The 17,709-nt window shown below is 43.3% G+C and overlaps 2 protein-coding genes across 3 annotated transcripts in view; both read left to right on the top strand.

The window, feature by feature from the left end:
- LOC139367673 (beta-catenin-like protein 1) overlaps positions 1-9,519 on the top strand; it is a 40,318-nt gene extending 30,799 nt beyond the window's left edge. The window contains exons 14-16 of one of the 2 annotated variants that reach the window (XM_071105955.1): positions 5,062-5,199; positions 6,505-6,577; positions 9,172-9,519. In XM_071105955.1, the coding sequence (XP_070962056.1) occupies positions 5,062-5,199; positions 6,505-6,577; positions 9,172-9,260 (300 nt within the window). In that variant the 3' untranslated portion in view covers positions 9,261-9,519. The remainder of the gene's footprint in view (positions 1-5,061; positions 5,200-6,504; positions 6,578-9,171) is intronic. The other variant, XM_071105956.1, reaches the window with a different exon arrangement.
- Positions 9,520-16,557: 7,038 nt separating this feature from the next.
- The window catches only part of LOC139367672 (V-set and transmembrane domain-containing protein 2-like protein), a 29,186-nt gene continuing 28,034 nt past the window's right edge, over positions 16,558-17,709 (top strand). The window contains exon 1 of the mRNA XM_071105954.1: positions 16,558-16,850. Within this exon, the coding sequence (XP_070962055.1) occupies positions 16,733-16,850 (118 nt within the window). The 5' untranslated portion in view covers positions 16,558-16,732. The remainder of the gene's footprint in view (positions 16,851-17,709) is intronic.

The raw sequence follows: 17,709 nt of genomic DNA, 5'->3' as shown, positions 1-17,709 counted from the left end.
CCAGATCTTATTTAGAGGCTTCATAGAAAAGGGGGTATGCACGCACCACACTTCCGTTTTTTTATTTTTTAGAAACAAGTTATTTTTTTCATTTCACTTCATCAAATGTTGTGTCTGTCCATTACATGAAATCCAAATAAAATTTCATTTAAATTACAGGTTGTAATGCAACAAAATAGGAAAAACGCAAGGGGAATTAATATTTTTCCAAGGCACTGTAACTGGATGCATCAATGATGAAAAGTATTTCAAAGTGTCCAGAAATGAGCCTTTCTCTTGCCTTTACCAACCTTGTCTATAGCCTAGCATGCACTATATATACAAAAGTATGTGGACACCCCTTCAAATTAGTGGATTCCGCTATTTCAGCCACAGCCGTTGCTGACAGGTTTATAATATTGAGTACACAGCCATGCAATCTCCTTAGACAAACATTGGCAGTAGAATAGCCCGAACTGAAGAGCTCAGTGACTTTCAACCTGGCACCGTCATAGTATGCCACCTTTCCAACAAGTCAGTTCGTCAGGTTTCTGCCCTGCTAGAGCTGCCCCGGTCAACTGTAAGTGCTGTTATTGTGAAGTGGAAAAAAGTGAAGCGCAACAACGGTTCAGCCGCAAAGTGGTAGGCCACACAAGCTCACAGAATGGGACCGCCGAGTGCTGAAGCGTGTAGTTTGTAAAAATCGTCTGTCCTCGGTTGCAACACTCACTACTGAGTTCCAAACGGCCTCTGGAAGCAACGTCTGCACGAGAACTGTTCGCCGGGAGCTTCATGAAATGCGTTTCCATGGCCGAGCAGCTGCACTCAAGCCTAAGATTACCATGCGCAATTTCAAGCGTCGGCTGGAGTGGTGTAAAGCTCGCCGGACTCTGGAGCAGTGGAAAAGCGTTCTCTGGAGTGATGAATCGCGCTTCACCATCTGTCAGTCCAACTGACAAATCTGGGTTTGGCAGATGCCATGAGAACGCTACCTGCCCGACTGCATAGTGCCAACTGTAAAGTTTGCTGGAGGAGGAATAATGGTCTGGGGCTATTTTTCATGGTTCGGGCGAGGTTCCTGAGTTCCAGTGAAGGGAAATCTTATCGCTACAGCATACAGCAACATTAGGGTTGACTCCGGCAAAAAAAACAAAAATCTATGTTGGTCTACCAAAAGTTGTCTGTTCTTTCGACCAATCGATATATATATTCCCATAACCTGTTTTTGTTTTTTTTGAAAATCAACTATATGCATTGAGCTTGTCTGATGCTTTAAGCTTACGGTTTGATGAAATTAGACAAATGCCTCGAGGGCGCCAGAGTTATAGATAACAAGAAGAAAAAAACCTGAACCTGACCCAACTGTTCTCATCCCACTCCTGCTGGCTTTCACAGGTTCTGCCATTACTCTCTTGAAGTAGCTGGTAATTGGCTAAAGGAGTCGGCGGAGACCTTTCTCATGTGGAATGCCAATTTATCTTACCATTTCTACCAATCTGCATGCCTTTTATGGTTTTCACATGCACGTTTTTGTGAAAGTTTCAATTATAATGTTTTCATGTCTGAATCATTGTCATGTGGTTAATCAAAATTATACCCAAATCTAATTGAAAATAATACAAACATAAAAAGTAACTTATTTTGCCTTTGCCAACTATGTAAAAATAGCCTACACAATGCCAACAAATAAAAACATTGCAGTCTGCAGTTAGAAAATATCCTGATTTTAAAAATTAAATATCCTGTAAATCACATTGGCTACACATGGCCTGTCTGCAATGAACTTGACACATTGTAACTATTAATAACTTATGTGGGTCCAGCCCAATGCTTGTGCTAGCGAACTTGCAACGTTGTATATTCTGGGCCCTCAGTTTCCCATGCCAGTGAGCTCGGGACAGACACAGCTGTAGGCTTTGCACAAGGGATAAGAAGCCGTGCTTGACTTGGGCAGGAGCTCACTGGAGCACTGGAGTCCTAGCACCTCAAATGTTCTACTGCTTGAACTCATTGAGCAAACCAGAAATAGTATCAGATCCCCAAATGGGCACATTTATATGCCTACATTCCCTTACTCAACATTGACAGAAGTTCTCCAAATAAAATACAATGACTAAGTTGACAAAATTCATAAATCGAATGAAATAAAACAAAACTTGTTTCTCACAAATGTAGCATAGGTTGTGCACTCTGCAAACAACGTGTCCAGTCCGACAATGATAAAGGGAAGACTGGAATAATAATATTGAATGCATTAACAGAAATTACCCTAACCAAAGTAACAAACATTGTAGATTAATTTCTTATTTATAACAGTATATGTACTACTGGTGATATAGGTAATTGGAAATTGATATACGCCAACAATCAAACGCAAACAATTCATACAATGAATGTGCACAAATTGGCGGGAGTGTGCGCGTTCAGCAGAGAGAAGTGCATTGTGCGTCTGGGCATGCAGCATTTACGGTGATACGGTGATACGGCCTCAGCAGAAGTCAGGGCATTCATGCTTCACGGAGCAGTGCAGATCTGTTGTCAAGGAAGTGAGTTTGTTATTTCTACAGGATGTTCCGCCCCCGCCTACCGTCAACCAATCATGTCAATGTGGAGCTGTACAGAGCCCTTCGCATTGTTAAACATTTGGTTCCAGTCATTAGAACGAGCCTGTTCTCCTCTGTTAAAGTGCCACCGACCTCCTGTGCTATCTATTTGTTACTGCTTGACTGAAATAATCTTGGTCGAACAACAGCCTAATGACCAAACAATCCACCAGTTGACTAATTGGGGTCAGCCCTAAATTCTAGATTATTCTGTTCTTCCAACTTTGTGGCAACAGTTTGGGGAAGGGCCCATACGGAAATGGTTTGCTGTGAGCGGTATGGAAGAACTTGCACAGAGCCCTGACCTCAACCCCATCAAACACCTTTGGGATGAATTGGATTGCCGACGGCGAGCCAGGCCTAATCGCCCAACATCAGTGACCGACCTCACTAATGCTCTTGTGGCTGAATGGACGCAAGTTCCTGCAGCAATGTTACAACATCTAGTGAAAAGCCTTCCCAGAAGATTGGAGGCTGTTATAGTACAAAGGGGGACCAACTCTATATTAATGCCCATGATTTTGGAATGACATGTTTGATGTCAGGTGTTCACATACTTTTGGTCATGTAGTTTACCTTTCATCCAATTTTAAGTGTTGGTGGATGGTTTCAATGCTTTTTGGATATTTTTGCTCCTCTCTCTCCCTGCTTCCTGTCTTCCTCCCATTACCTGCTCCAGCCTCATTAAGAGAATGGAGCTATTGCTCAGACATCTATTGCCTCATCCTCTGTGTGTAGGAGGGCTGTGTGCTGTGGGATTGATGGGAGCTGGGTAGGGATGGGTCCTATTGCGCAGCATCATCTCCCAGCCAACCGCTGGAGTCTTATTGATCCTTGTGATGGTTTAAAGTGTGTACGTTTGTGTGTAGGTGGTTGCCTGTATTTCTGGGATTCTATTACCTAGGGTAGGATCAAAATAGAGAAATGCCATTTGATTTCTGAAAAGCCTAAATGTTAATCTGTGCAACTATCAAAAGTGAAAATCAGCATCTCTCCCTGTTCAAGTTTTATCACCTACTCTTACACCACACAAGTAAGCTGATTCGGTAAGCCCTCTGGTGTACGGAGGGCTACAGTAAGCTCAGGGAAAGTGCTGACAAAGAAGTAACTTTAATTCTTTGCATTCCACCAGAGGAAAAGCATGGAGCCAGCATTTGTTCCATTTTGCTGTTGTCATATTAACACCTGTACTGGACCAGGATGTGGAATGGAGAAGAGACTGAAAATCGGTCCTCATTACTTTCTCCTTGGTGGTTGGTTGTCAGGCCTCATTCCTTGATTAAGTCGTCCAGGCTTCCTTTGAAAAAGTTTTTCTCCACTCCAATTATTTTCAGAGTAATGAGGACAGACTAGCTGGTAGGTTTGCCAGTCCCCTTGTCCCTAGGGTTCGCTATACATTAGCATATACAGACATTTTTTTATCCACTTGGTCTGATGCAGTAGCCTATATGAGATGACCGTCTCAGAACAGGCAGGAGTTTTGTTCTGAAAGCTGCACCAGCTATATCCCCAGATGTCTTTTTAAACATTGTTTCAATCATGGGTAGGTAGGTCTATAGTTTCACATCTAAATAGGCTAGAGTTGCAAATGCTTACATGTCCCAAAATAGTTTAGTCTTTGATATTAGCATACTAAAGATATTTTTACGTCATAAATTAGCCTAGCTTGAATGTGTCTTGATATGATTTATTTAAAGAAATGGAGCCCTTCAATGTTGTAATGCTTTCAAATTAAAGTCAACTGACAGGCGTCAGTATTTGAATCTGAATGTCAAGCACTCGGTACTGCCCTCTGGATCCACATTTGAAGAGCAGTTTGTTTTCATCACAAACCTCTTTAAAGGATCCTGTTTGTTTGCTCATATATAGAGCACGGATTAATATTCCTGTTGGATGCCCTTGTGTATGACTACTAGAGCACACTGACTGCTGCTGTGTGCATGCCAGCAATATGCCTCCCTCTCTGATGCCAGAATATCCCTTGAAAATAGATTTAGTCCTGAGGGGGAGGCTGATGTCTATTGGTGCAATTATATCCAGTAAAGAATGCCAACTGTCATGTTCTCCACCTGGGCTGACAGCAGGGTGAGAGCTAACATGCACATCACGGTTCTGTTGCAGTTCTTCTCAGGTGTCAAGTCGTCATGGTTAGGAGTTATGCACCACATGCTAGAAGCCGCTTCTCCTCGGTCCGGTTGCATGGCTCATGATGATTAATGTGGCCGTTGTGTTTTGACAGCCATACGTTATTGGCATATGGACAGCTTTGTTAAGATGGATAACTATGCAGGTGTGCATGCGAGCAGAAGCAGCAGAGCAGACCCCCTGGCCACTTAAGTCTTAAATCAATTGATATGTGTGTTGACTTGATCAAAAAGAGATTGGATTTGGAAAGGTTGACAAATAACACTTGAATATTATTTCTTTAATTATGTTTTTTGTGTGTGTGTGTGTGTGTGTGTGTGTGTGTGTGTAACAGGACATGGTTAAACGTGGTGAGATTCTGGATGATGTGATGGAGGATGAGTTCTACCTACGGAGGCTGGATGCTGGGCTGTTTGTCCTCCAGTTGCTCTGTTATATCATGGTGGAGATCAGCAACTCAGGGATATCCCAGGTAGGGCCATGGGCTGATTTACATTAAATATGAAAAATACCTACTGTATGCAGAGTACATATGAAGATTCGGCTACTTGTATTTGGTACCTTGTAGGTACACTACACAACCAAAAGTATGTGGACACCTGCTCGTCGAACATCTCATTCCAAAATCATGGGCAGTAATATGGAGTTGGTCCCCCCCCTTTGCTGCTATAACAGCCTCCACTCTTCTGGGAAGGCTTTCCACTAGATGTTGGAACATTGCTGCAGGAACTTGCTTCCATTCAGCCACGAGCATTAGTGAGGTCAGGCACTGATGTTAGGTGATTAGGCTGGCTCGCAGTCGGTGTTCCAATTCATCCCAAAGGTGTTCGATAGGGTTGAGTTCAGGGCTCTGCAGGCCAGTGAAGTTATTCCACACCGATCTCAGCAAAGCATTTCTGTATGGACCTCGCTTTGTGCACGGGGGCATTGTAATGCTGAAACAGAATCGTCTAGAATGTTGTATGCTGTAGCGTTACGATTTCCCTTCACTTGAACTAAGGGGCCGAACCATGAACAGCCCCAGAACATTTTTCCTCCTCCACCAAACTTTACAGTTGGCGCTATGCATTCGGGTAGGTAACTTTCTCCTGGCATCTGTCCGTCGTACTGCCAGATGGTGAAGTGTGATTCATCACGCCAGAGAACTTGTTTCCAATGACGGCGAGCTTTACATCACTCCAGCCGATGCTTGACATTGCGTTTGCCGATTTATTTATTTTTTGGGATGGGCTTGTGTGCGGCTGCTCTGCCATGGAAACCCATTTCATGAAGGTCCAGCCTAACGGTTATTGTGCTGACGTTGCTTCCAGAGGCAGTTTGGAAAACTGTAGTAAGTGTTGCAACCAAGGACAGACGATTTTTACGAGCTACGCGATTCAGCGGCCCGTTCTGTGAGTTGTGTGGCCTACCGCTTCGTGGCTGAGCCGTTGTTGACCCTAGACATTTCCACTTCACAATAACAGCACTTACAGTTGACCAGGGCAGCTCTAGCAGAGCAGAAATTTTATGAACTAACTTTTTGCATAGGTGGTGTCATAGGATGTGCAAATGTTTGTTTATGGAGATTGCATGTCTGTGTGCTCGATTTTATACACCTGTCAGCAACGGGTGTGGTTGAAATAGCCAAATCCACTAATTTGAAGTTGTGTCAAGACACTATCTTTTTAGCTTAACTTCTGAGTGATATAGTAACTGTACAATGTCACAGAGGCAAAGTGTACAGTATGCTAGCATTATTAGTGATTCAGTCATGACCCTTTGTCCTTTCTCCTCTCAGCTGCAGCAGAGGGTGCATCAGATCCTGAACCTGAGGGGAGGCTCTGTCAAAGTGGTGCGGCACATCATGAGAGGTGAGGGTCCACGTCACACCCTGCTAGAGGCAGAGAGACTAGCACTGACATGGATCTACTCCGAAGCCATACAACATCTAGCCTATTTACCAGCCTCACTCCTTCCTTCTTTACCTAAAAGCCATAAATACATGTGTACTATCTGTTTTTAGTTTATATATTAATGTGATTGTATTTTGAGTTATTTATTAACCTCTGTCATTGTCAACTAAGACCAGGAAGCTGTGGACGGTATGGCTCTCAGCCCTGATGACATGTAATGATGTAAATAGAGACATCCATCATGTCACAGCTTGGACAGGGTAGCGAGTCTCATGTTGATGTGCAGCACTAGCCCCATGTCCCCTGTCTCCTTCGAAAGCCAACAGTTACTACTTACTTACATTCATGCTCAGCTGCCCTCGTCTGTGTGAGACTGACACTGTGTGGGTGCCCATTAGTGGGAAGGTCCTCCCTGATCTTCCCCATTAAAAGGCTGACTCCTGCATTGGACATGGCTTTGGCAGCATGAACAGTTTAAATACATTCAGAGAGAATGTCAATGGCTCTGAACTTGACCCCGATCTTTTAGAATGAAAGTGAAGGCTGTCTGGAGTGGACCACTGATGAATTTGAGATGACCAAATGTAGAGATTTTGTTTATTGCTGCCTATTATCACACCCGTTCTATGGATAATATGGAGCTTGAGAATAAATTGTAATACTAGATTATTACTTCTGTTGAATGATACACTAGGTATATTACATTCTGTCTGCTCCAGATGATATAGGTTGTCTGTCCAGGCCTCTACATTCCAGCAGCCTCAGCGGTCTGGCCAGGCCGGGTGAAATGACCTTAATGTCTGATGGGCTCCCACCAGATGGGGACTCTTGGCCCTCAGCTCAGAGTGGGAGGTTCTGTGGAACCAAGGTATCAATGAAACTGTGTTGGAATTAATAATGTAATGTAGCTTTCTAGCTCCGATCGACAGCTGCTCAGTAAAAGGGCCCAACCTGTGAAGTCACGTGTGGTGGACGATACCATCCAGAAGCATGATGATCCCGTGTGTGTGTGACTGCCATACCCTCCCAACCGGTGCAGTCAAAGGTTTTGAAGTCTTGCATAAGACTACAACCTATAGATTGAAGGTGTTATTCTTGGGAGAAATTAAGCATTGCAGTTCTTCGGAGTGTCTTGACAAGCACTGCCTCAGTCTACACTCCCTGTTCTCTTCAGCTCATAGCCTCATCGGTGACACATCAGAGTTGACAGGTGAAGTGTCAGGAGTGGTCCATTTCAAAGGTTTCTCCATTCTGTAAGTTTGCAGGCTGAGATCCTTAATGATTAACCTACTTGTCGACAGTGAGACTGGCTCGAAAATTAAGTGCAACATTTGCGATCGAGCAGGAAGCCTTAGTCGGTGACCCAGCAAATGGTAGCAGCGTTTGTCACGCCATATTCCCCTCAGCCTGGTCGCCACAGTGACAGGAAGAGCGCCTTAGAATGCCAGCCCATGATTTTGGAGAGTAGGCCTGTCTTCTTGAGGCTAATTCTAGGGGATATTGAGATTGTGTGGGTCATTTGTGGAACCCTGCTGGCTCACACACATTCGGGGCTGAATGAGCAGGGTATGATGTAGAATCTAGGACTTCAAGAAAATATTTGGAGTCTTGTTTTTTGTTAGTGCTTAATACCACTGTGTATAGTTTTACTATCAGTCATCATGAATATGAGATTCAGAGCGCCGCTCTGTGTTAAGTGTGTGCGAGTCTCTTGAATTTCTGCTCATGGTCATGGTTACTGAATCTCATGAGGAGATGAATCCTCTGTGTGAACTCCTTATGATTCACCCCAGCAGTCTATTGAAGCCATGTTTTTCCCCTTGCCTCAGGCCATTGTCAGAAACTCTTTTATTCTCTGGCATTTAAAAGAGAAACTTTGTTTTTGATCTCCTCTCTCAAGGGTCCACAGGCTTTACTGGTAATCTTGCAAGAGGGGCTACCTGCGCTGGGCTTCTGACAGCACACCCCTCCACATTAGACTCACAAATAGACTGCTGCTTTCAGAGGCTATGCCTGTGTGACTGCCTGGCGTTCCACAGCGAGTTTGCCTCAGTTAAAGAAGAGTCTAGTGTGAGTTGGCAGGGAATATAGGCTGAAGTATGTACCCTTGAGAGACAAGGTGTAAGTCAGGGGATATAGGAATAAACGTACTGCACTGCTAGAGCACAACACTGGATCTACAGGCTAGAACATAGGGTTGGAGATTCAGTTTTAGAAAAATGTATATCCTAGATTTTTAGGTTGCAGACTGCAGCCTTTTATATATCTCTCCTTTTTTGTATTCTGGCCTCGGCACTAAGCCACGGGTTATTTAACATGCGTATGGGGAAACTGGGTGTGTTCAGTGTTCATGCATGTATTCTTGTGTGGGCGTGAGAGAGAGGAAAAGAGCGGTTATGTCATTGTCATTCAGGAACATCCTCCTAGGTTTCAATTCCTTTGATTTGTGTGGATTACAGGAACCATGCCCATGGAGTGGTTTGATTCAAAAGAAGACTGCGTGAAGAGCTCATAGTCTGCCAAACTAAACTTGGGGATTTGTCTTTTTTCAGAGTATGCTGAAAACATCGGGGACGGGAAGAGTGAGGAGTTCAAAGAGAGTGAGCAGAAGAGGATTATGGACCTGCTGGAGAACTTCTAACCCTAACCAATCCCTGGGAGGAGTACCTGACCAGAACAGAGGGTCTCCACACACTCACAGACAGAAGATACCAGTGTCCAGCAGGTGCAGAGAAGCTGTATTGACTGCGCTCTGTGTGCTGGACTATAGTGACTCAAAATATAATAACAAAGATGTGCAATCTTAAACTGCAACTCTTTCAGACTCACATGTTTGTGTTGTTTGATTTGTGTATTTTGTAATAAAATCCCATCCGGATAAGATTGTTTTCTGTGCAGGTGAATTATGTGTAATTATTTCCCACTTTGTTGCTGTTGGCAGGGTTGTGTTAGCTGTAAGAGGGAAGGGATTGAGGGAAGACTGTGTAGGCCAAGGACATGATGTCTATGCTTCTTTTAGGTTGTGCGTCAACTACTCTCAGGCCTTTTGTCATCGTCTGGCAAGACTAGAATGGTATTTATATCTCAAGCATACATATTTAATGGGAGGATGTCTGAATATACAGTATGCCTCCTCTACACAGAAGGACTGCCGCAGTTGGGTTGTGAAATCACAGCGTGACACCCTACAGGTAGTGGTAATGTGGTTTGATGCCTGGGATTCCCATGATGACATAAAGGTGCTGGTATCATACTGCACCATGTCTGTTCAGATGACTTCCTTGGCAATCCCAATGGGTAGGCCTTATTCGCAGATTTTAGTAGAAACTGAAATGTGCTTGGAAAGCAGACTGTGATATGGGCTATGGTTTATTCATGAGCAATGGAGTTAGTGAGAATTGTTGTGTTGTCAACTTCTGGTAAACTGTTGCCACAGATTTTTTTAAATGACGCTGGAAGAAATGGCAGCAGTTTTACGGGTGCCCAACCAATTGTGCTATTATGTTTATTTTCGTGTTATTTGTAACTTATTTTGTACATAATGTTTCTGCAACTGTATCTTATGACTGAAAAGAGCTTCTGGAAATCAGAACAGTGATCACTCACCTCGGATTAGACAAAGAGCTTCTGGATATCAGAACCGTGATCACTCACCTCGGATTAGACAAAGAGCTTCTGGATATCAGGACAGCGATCACTCACCTCGGATTAGACAAAGAGCTTCTGGATATCAGAACAGCGATCACTCACCTCGGTTTAGACAAAGAGCTTCTGGATATCTCACCACCTCGGATTAGACAAAGAGCTTCTGGATATCAGGACAGTGATCACTCACCTCGGATTAGACAAAGAGCATCTGGATATGAGGACAGCGATCACTCACCTCGGATTAGACAAAGAGCTGGGGGGGGGTCTGTGCATATTTGTAAACAGCTGGTGCACGAAATCTAAGGAAGTCTAGATTTTGCTCGCCTGAAGTAGAATATCTTGTGAGAAAATGCAGACCACATTACTTGCCTAGAGAGTTTTCAGCTATACTTTTTGTGGCTGTTTATTTACCACCGCAGACGGATGCTGGCACTAAGACCGCACTCAGTCAGCTCTATAAGGAAATAAGCAAACAGGAAACCGCTCACCCAGAGGTGGCGCTCTTAGTGGCTGGAGACTTTAATGCAGGGAAACTTAAATCAGTTCTGCCTATTTTCTATCAACATCACCTGTACTCCACACACAGAGACGCGTACAAAGCTCTCCCTTGCCCTCCATTTGGTAAATCCGACCACAATTCTATCCTCCTGATTCCTGCTTACAAGCAATAATTAAAGCAGGAAGCACCAATGACTCAGTCTACAAAAAAGTGGTCAGATGAATCAGATGCTAAACTACAGGACTGTTTTGCTATCACAGACATATTCCGGGATTCTTCCGATGGCATTGAGGACTACACCACATCAGTCACTGGCTTTATCAATAAGTGCATTGAGGATGTCGTCCCCACAGTGACTGTACGTACATAGCCCAACCAGAAGTCATGGATTACAGGCAACACTCGCACTGAACTAAAGGGTAGAGCTGCCGCTTTTAAGGTGCGGGACTCTAACCCGGAAGCTTATAAGAAATCCCGCTATGCCCTCTGACGAACCATCAAACAGGCAAAGCGGCAATACAGGGCTAAGATTGAATCGTACTACACCGGCTCCGACGCTCGTCTTATGTGTCAGGGCTTACAAACTATTAGACTATAAAGGGAAGCACAGCCACGAGCCTACCAGACGAGCTAAATCACTTCTATGCTCGCTTCGAGGCAAGCAACACTGAGGCATGCATGAGAGCATCAGCTGTTCCGGACGACTGTGTGATCACACTCTCCGTAGCCGACGTGAGTAAGACCTTTAAACAGGTCAACATTCACAAGGCTGCGTGGCCAGACGGATTACCAGGATGTGTGCTCCGGGCATGTGCTGACCAACTGGCAGGTGTCTTCACTGACATTTTCAACATGTTCCTGATTGAGTCTGTAATACCAACATGTTTCAAGCAGACCACCATAGTCCCTGTGCCCAAGAACACGAAGGAAACCTGCCTAAATGACTACAGACCCGTAGCACTCCCGTCCGTATGCATGAAGTGTTTTGAAAGGCTGGTAAGGGCTCACATCAACACCATTATCCCAGAAACCCTAGACCCACTCCAATTTGCATACCACCCAAACAGATCCAAAGATTATGCAATCTCTATTGCACTCCACACTGCCCTTTCCCACTTGGACAAAAGGAACACCTATGTGAGAATGCTATTCATTGATCAAAGCTCAGCATTCAACGTACCCTCAAAGCTCATCACTAAGCTAAGGATCCTGGGACTAAACACCTCCCTCTGCAACTGGATCCTGGACTTCCTGACGCGCCGCCCCCAGGTGGTGAGGGTAGGTAGCAACACATCTGCCATGCTGATCCTCAACACTGGAGCCCCCCAGGGGTGCGTGCTCAGTCCCCTCCTGTACTCCCTGTTCACCCACGACTGCATGGCCAGGCACGACTCCAACACCATTCAGTTTGCCGACGACACAACAGTGGTAGGCCTGATCACCGACAATGATGAGAGCCTACAGGAAGGAGCCCAGAGACCTGTTTGGGTGGTGCCAGGATAACAACCTATCCCTCAACGTAACCAAGACTAAGGAGATGATTGTGGACTACAGGAAAAGGAGGACCGAGCACGCCCCCATTCTCATCGACAGGGTTGCAGTGGAGCAGGTTGAGGAGCTTCAAGCTGAACCATCGAGAGCATCCTGACTGGTTGCATCACTACCTGGTACAGCATTTGCTCAGCCACTGACCGCAAGGCACTGCAGAGGGTGCGTACGGCCCAGTACATCACTAAGCTGCCTGCCATCCAGGACTTCTTCACCAGGCGGTGCCAGAGGAAGGCCCTAAAAATTGTCAAAGACCCCGGCCACCGCATTCATAGACTGCTCTCTCTACTACCGCATGGCAAGCGGTACCGGAGTGCCAAGTCTAGGACAAAAAGGCTTCTCAACAGTTTTTACCCCCAAGCCATAAGACTCCTGAACAGGTAATCAAATGGCTACCCGGACTATTGCATTGTGTGCCCCTCACCACTCTTTTACACTGCTGCTACTCTCTGTTTATCGTATATGCATAGTCACTTTAACTATACATTAATGTACATACTACCTCAATTGCCCCGACCAACCAGTGTCCCTGCACATTTGCTAACTGGGCTATCTGCATTGTGAACTGTTGGCCACTAACCTCTGGTGAACTGTTTGCCAACTGTGGCAATAAATATTATTGTTGCCAAAGGATTGCCAGTTTCACCACTAGTGGCGAGCATTTGCAAACTTCTGTGAACATTGTGGTATACTATTTAGTTTGCATCAAATTTGCCACAAACTGGCAGAAAGTTTGTTGAAAAACAACAACATTTTTGTAAGGGATAACAGTTCTTTACAGGTTACACATCCCTCCCATTAGACCCCTCTCAGACCACTCCCATTCCTATCAAAATTCTTGTTTGAGAAATTGCATTTAGCTAAGAAGCTATTTTTACTTATTTTTGACCATTTTAATTTAAAACAATCACAGTAAGGTACTTAGTAGTTTACCAGAAATCATTTGATGTTGAGATCAATTCAGATGACTTGGAACTTTAAATAGTGCAGCTTTCTGTGCCATGCCTTTGTTTACTCTTGTTTATGTTTATGCCTCGTGGCCCTGTTGCCACTTTGCTCACCGCAGATGTTGACATAATTCAATATTCAGTTGTTTTAGAAATGGAATGCTTCATTTTGCTCGCCGACGTTCAGTCTAAACGGTTTATCATAAGAGTCCTAAACTTGTACGGGTATGCACAGCAGTGTTCTAGAATATTGGACCGTTGGCTTTCATACTTTTCGAATTCTCAGCGCAGCTCAAGCAATTTCTCCAACTGTCAACACATTCAAATGATTAGAGGACTGGAGTACCGGAGACGCGTTGGTTGGAAATTGTGGGGAGATGATCGTTCGGGCTGTGTGTCCCCGTGGATGGTGATCTCCCTGGTAACTAGGATCGTAAAGTAGTTTCAATGAATCCTGAATTTTATTGTGTTTGTGTGTTTGTATGTGTGATGCATTAGAGGAGACCATATGCCTTCAAGCGTGTCATGAGGGAGTGCATTTTTATTGATGCTCTGCCACAGCATCAAACTTAACATGCAAATGAGTGCGAGCCACCGGCCCAGGCTCGAGCAGAGGCTCAATGACATCATCACCATAGCAATGTTTATTGAGAACATGTGGGAGCAATCTTGCCATGCCAATCACTCCTGTCTCAAGTTGCAGTGGCGTCGTCGCGGCAGGGATGAGGCAAAGGAGGCCGTTCTCCAACAGCGTAACAGCTGCTCTGCAAGCTGGCCTCTAAAATCGCTTATAAGGAGAGAATTGTTATTTGCATGTTGTATTGGCAGGAAGGTACCCCACGCATCTCTTATCAGTGATTATGACACCACCATGTTAACAGTGGTTGTACAGCAATTTCACAGCTGAGAGGAAGTAGAATAATTGTATTTTCCAAGTGATTGAATTGAACACCGTGTGCTGTGATTTTTCTCCCTGGTTCCTTGCAGTGTACATGGTGTAAGTGGGAAGACAAACTGCAATTTCAATGTTATTGAATAATTGGTTTCTGGTGGAAGATTTAATATCAGGCCCTTAGCTCCTTTACCATGAAGGTTGTAATGATATATCTCATGCAGAGGTCACTGTGAATGAACATTATTAACCACATGATCTTCCTAATTGTGCTCTTCAATTCTGAAAATGTTTGCTCCAGCTTGTTTTCCTTGAACAGCTCATAAAACAAAATAGATGTAACTTATCATCACATTTATCCATCTCTAAACACAAGACATTTAAGTTAGTAAATATGAGAGTACATGTGTGGCTGCAACCGAGTGAATTATGAATTATGTGGTTATTAATTCTGTGAAGAAGATAATTGTGTTGATTTATGACAAAAGTCCTCAAATCCAAATTCTATTCCCGATGGATTGTGCTACAGTGCCTTCAGAAAGTATTCACACCCCTTGACTTTTTCCACATTTTGTTGTGTTACAGCCTGAATATATTTTGGGGTCACTGGCCCACACACAATACCCCGTAATGTCAAAGTGGAATTATGTTTTTTGACAATTTTACAAATGAATCAAAAAGTGAGAAGCTGACATGTCTTGAGTCAAGTATTCAATAATTTTGTTTAGGCAAGCCTAAATAAGTTCAGAGTAAAAATGTGCTTAACAAGTCATAGAATAAGTTGCATGGACCTATGTGAAGTAATAGTGGTTAATGTTATTTTTGAATGACTACCTCATCTCTGTACCCCACACATACAATTATCTGTAAGTTACCTCAGTCAAGCAGTGAATTTCAAACACAGATTCAACCACAAAGACCAGGGAGGTTTTCCATTGCCTCGCAAAGAAGAGCACCTATTAGTTATTAATTACACTTTGGATGGTGTATGAATACATCCAGCCACTACAAAGATACAGGTGTCCTTCCTAACTCAGTTGCCGGAGAGGAAGGAAACCATTTAGGGATTTCACCATGAAGCCAATGATGACATAAAACAGTTAGTCTAATGACTGTGATAGGAGAACTTAAACAACACTAACCTAATTCACTGAGCAAAAAAAAGGAAACCTGAACAGAATTAAAATATTCCAAAACATGCATCCCATTTCCAACCAGGCACAATATTAATACTGCAAAATATGTGGCAATGCAATAAGCTTTTTCTCCTGAATACAAAGTCTGTTTGGGGCAAATCCAATACAACACATTACTGAGTACCTCTCTCCTCTCTTTTTTTACTTGAAAATCTAGGGCAAGACCTGAAAATGGTTGTCTAGCAATGACCAACAACCAATTTGACAAAGCTTGAAGAATTCTGCAAATTTTGAACAATCCAGGTGTGGAAAACATCTGTCATCGCTGCCAAAGGTGCTTCTACAAAGTATTGACTCAGGGGTGTGAATACTTTATGTACATGAGATATTTCTGTATTTAATTGTCAATCAATTTGCAAAATAATCCAAAAAGCATGTTTCCACTTTGTAATTATGGGTATTGTGTGTAGATGGCTGAGGGAAAACATTATTTTTAATTAATTTAGAATTTGGGCTGTAACACAACAAAATGTGGAATAAGTCAGGGGGTATTAATACTTTCTTAAGGCACTGTATATCCCACAGTCTGTCCACTGTATGTGCTGTGTGCAACTGTGCATCCAGGGCGAAGAGCGCATCCTGTCAGTTTGGCACTGTCCAAGGGGCTGATTGTGCAGTGCTGTGTCCTTGGTCCCTGAAATGGCTGTGATGTGTCTGTGTGCTTTTACGACCAGACCGGAGACAATATCCTATGTTAGGCTTTACGATCAGGAAAATATTTTCCCCAAAGCTATGAATTGTCCTCAATATACCTCTTTCTCAAATTCTATCTTAACTGTCACGTGGAGCTGAATACATTAACTGTGCATTAACTGTGCATTGGACACTTAGCCAATAAAGCAAACTCCAGTTATTGGAATCGTGATTAGTAACATGTGACTGATGTAGGCAAAGACATTCATAAATTCTCCACCTGTTGATGTCCTACCAGGGTTAATTGAACATGTTAATTTATGTGTTGCATCAGTTGTCTTAGTTTGTTTTTGTATGCTATAAATGCAGACAGATAGATATAGTTTGTCAAAGATGGATGGTCCTACAGCTTTAAGAATGACCGTCTTGTAAAAGTTTAATGAACGAATAACCTGCTCAGATCATTCCGCCTAATTGATATTCCCCATTGCAAGGCACTCACTCCCCTTTCTGTGTGTGAGGAGAAATCTCCCTCCGCCGCATCCAGAGCCGAACGAGCTGAAGCGAGGTATCAATCAGCGATTTGCACTAGAGGGTGGCTGCACCATCAAACCGCTTCATATCTGCGATCTGCGCTTTTGTTTAAAATCCGGGTCTATCTATACAACACGTTGCCTGGATTTTATCTTGTAAACTTAGTACACCTAATGTGAGAGAGTGGCAAAGAATACGGAATCTCAAATAAAAGAGATGGGAGCCTTTGGGGTAATAGTAGGGACTTTACATTACATGGGACTCTACATCCAACTTAGTGCCTCCACAAGGCAAGGTGGACATGCAGAGGTAGAGAACCACATCTCCGGGAACGGTACGTTTCTGTCCTAATGTTTTATTCGGTTAAATTCTAATGATATTAGTGTGCAACATGCGGAAAGGAACAATTGACAGTAAACACCAGGAAGATACTGCGGTTATAGGGGGAGAGTAGCTTACGATCAGGGCGGAGGCAACTGATGCAAAGGTGTTTTTCTTTATAAAGGGAACACCTGAGGTAGAAGGATGAGGGATTTATTTTGCACATTAATATTACCGGTAGTCAAGCGCCGGCAGCTAATTCATGTTCTATATGCACTGTTATTTAACTTTTTTCATTTGTTTATGTACAAATCTGTAGATACCGTTTTTTTTCTGTGAAATAAAAGTTAATACTTAGCACACTGACAATCCTATTTACGTCATATCAGGACAACTGTATTTATCCAATAAAAAAATTCAGAATGGCACAAATTCCCCGATATCAGGGTACTCATGTATTTATCCAAATATATGTGTGTGGAAGCTATCTATTTCTTTCAACTAAACTATGTCTGCTGGGTTGCTTTGATTTTGGCCTCGTAATTGTATAGTTACAACAATGTAATGATCAGCTTCTGAAAATTAACAGTTGAAAGAACCACTGCAGGTGGTAATTGAATACATCAAGCCTATATTCTGACACAATACTCATCTTTTTCAGAATGTAGTGGATAACAAGTGCCATTTAAGCAGTGGGTAGTCCAATAATAGACTACAATGGTCAACATTCTGTTACTAACTGGAGGATTCAAACATCTCTCTCTTATGATGCACCAACATTCTCTCTGGCTTCCTGCAGTCTATTTTACAGTTAGTTGCATCACTCAGATAAACATGTATTGTCTGGGTTCATCATCATCTGTTTGAGATTC

This window comes from Oncorhynchus clarkii, chromosome 16 (assembly GCF_045791955.1).
Source record: "Oncorhynchus clarkii lewisi isolate Uvic-CL-2024 chromosome 16, UVic_Ocla_1.0, whole genome shotgun sequence".
In the NCBI taxonomy this organism is placed as follows: domain Eukaryota; kingdom Metazoa; phylum Chordata; class Actinopteri; order Salmoniformes; family Salmonidae; genus Oncorhynchus; species Oncorhynchus clarkii.
Note: the sequence above shows the minus strand (reverse complement) of the source record. Positions and strands in the feature narration are given on the sequence as shown.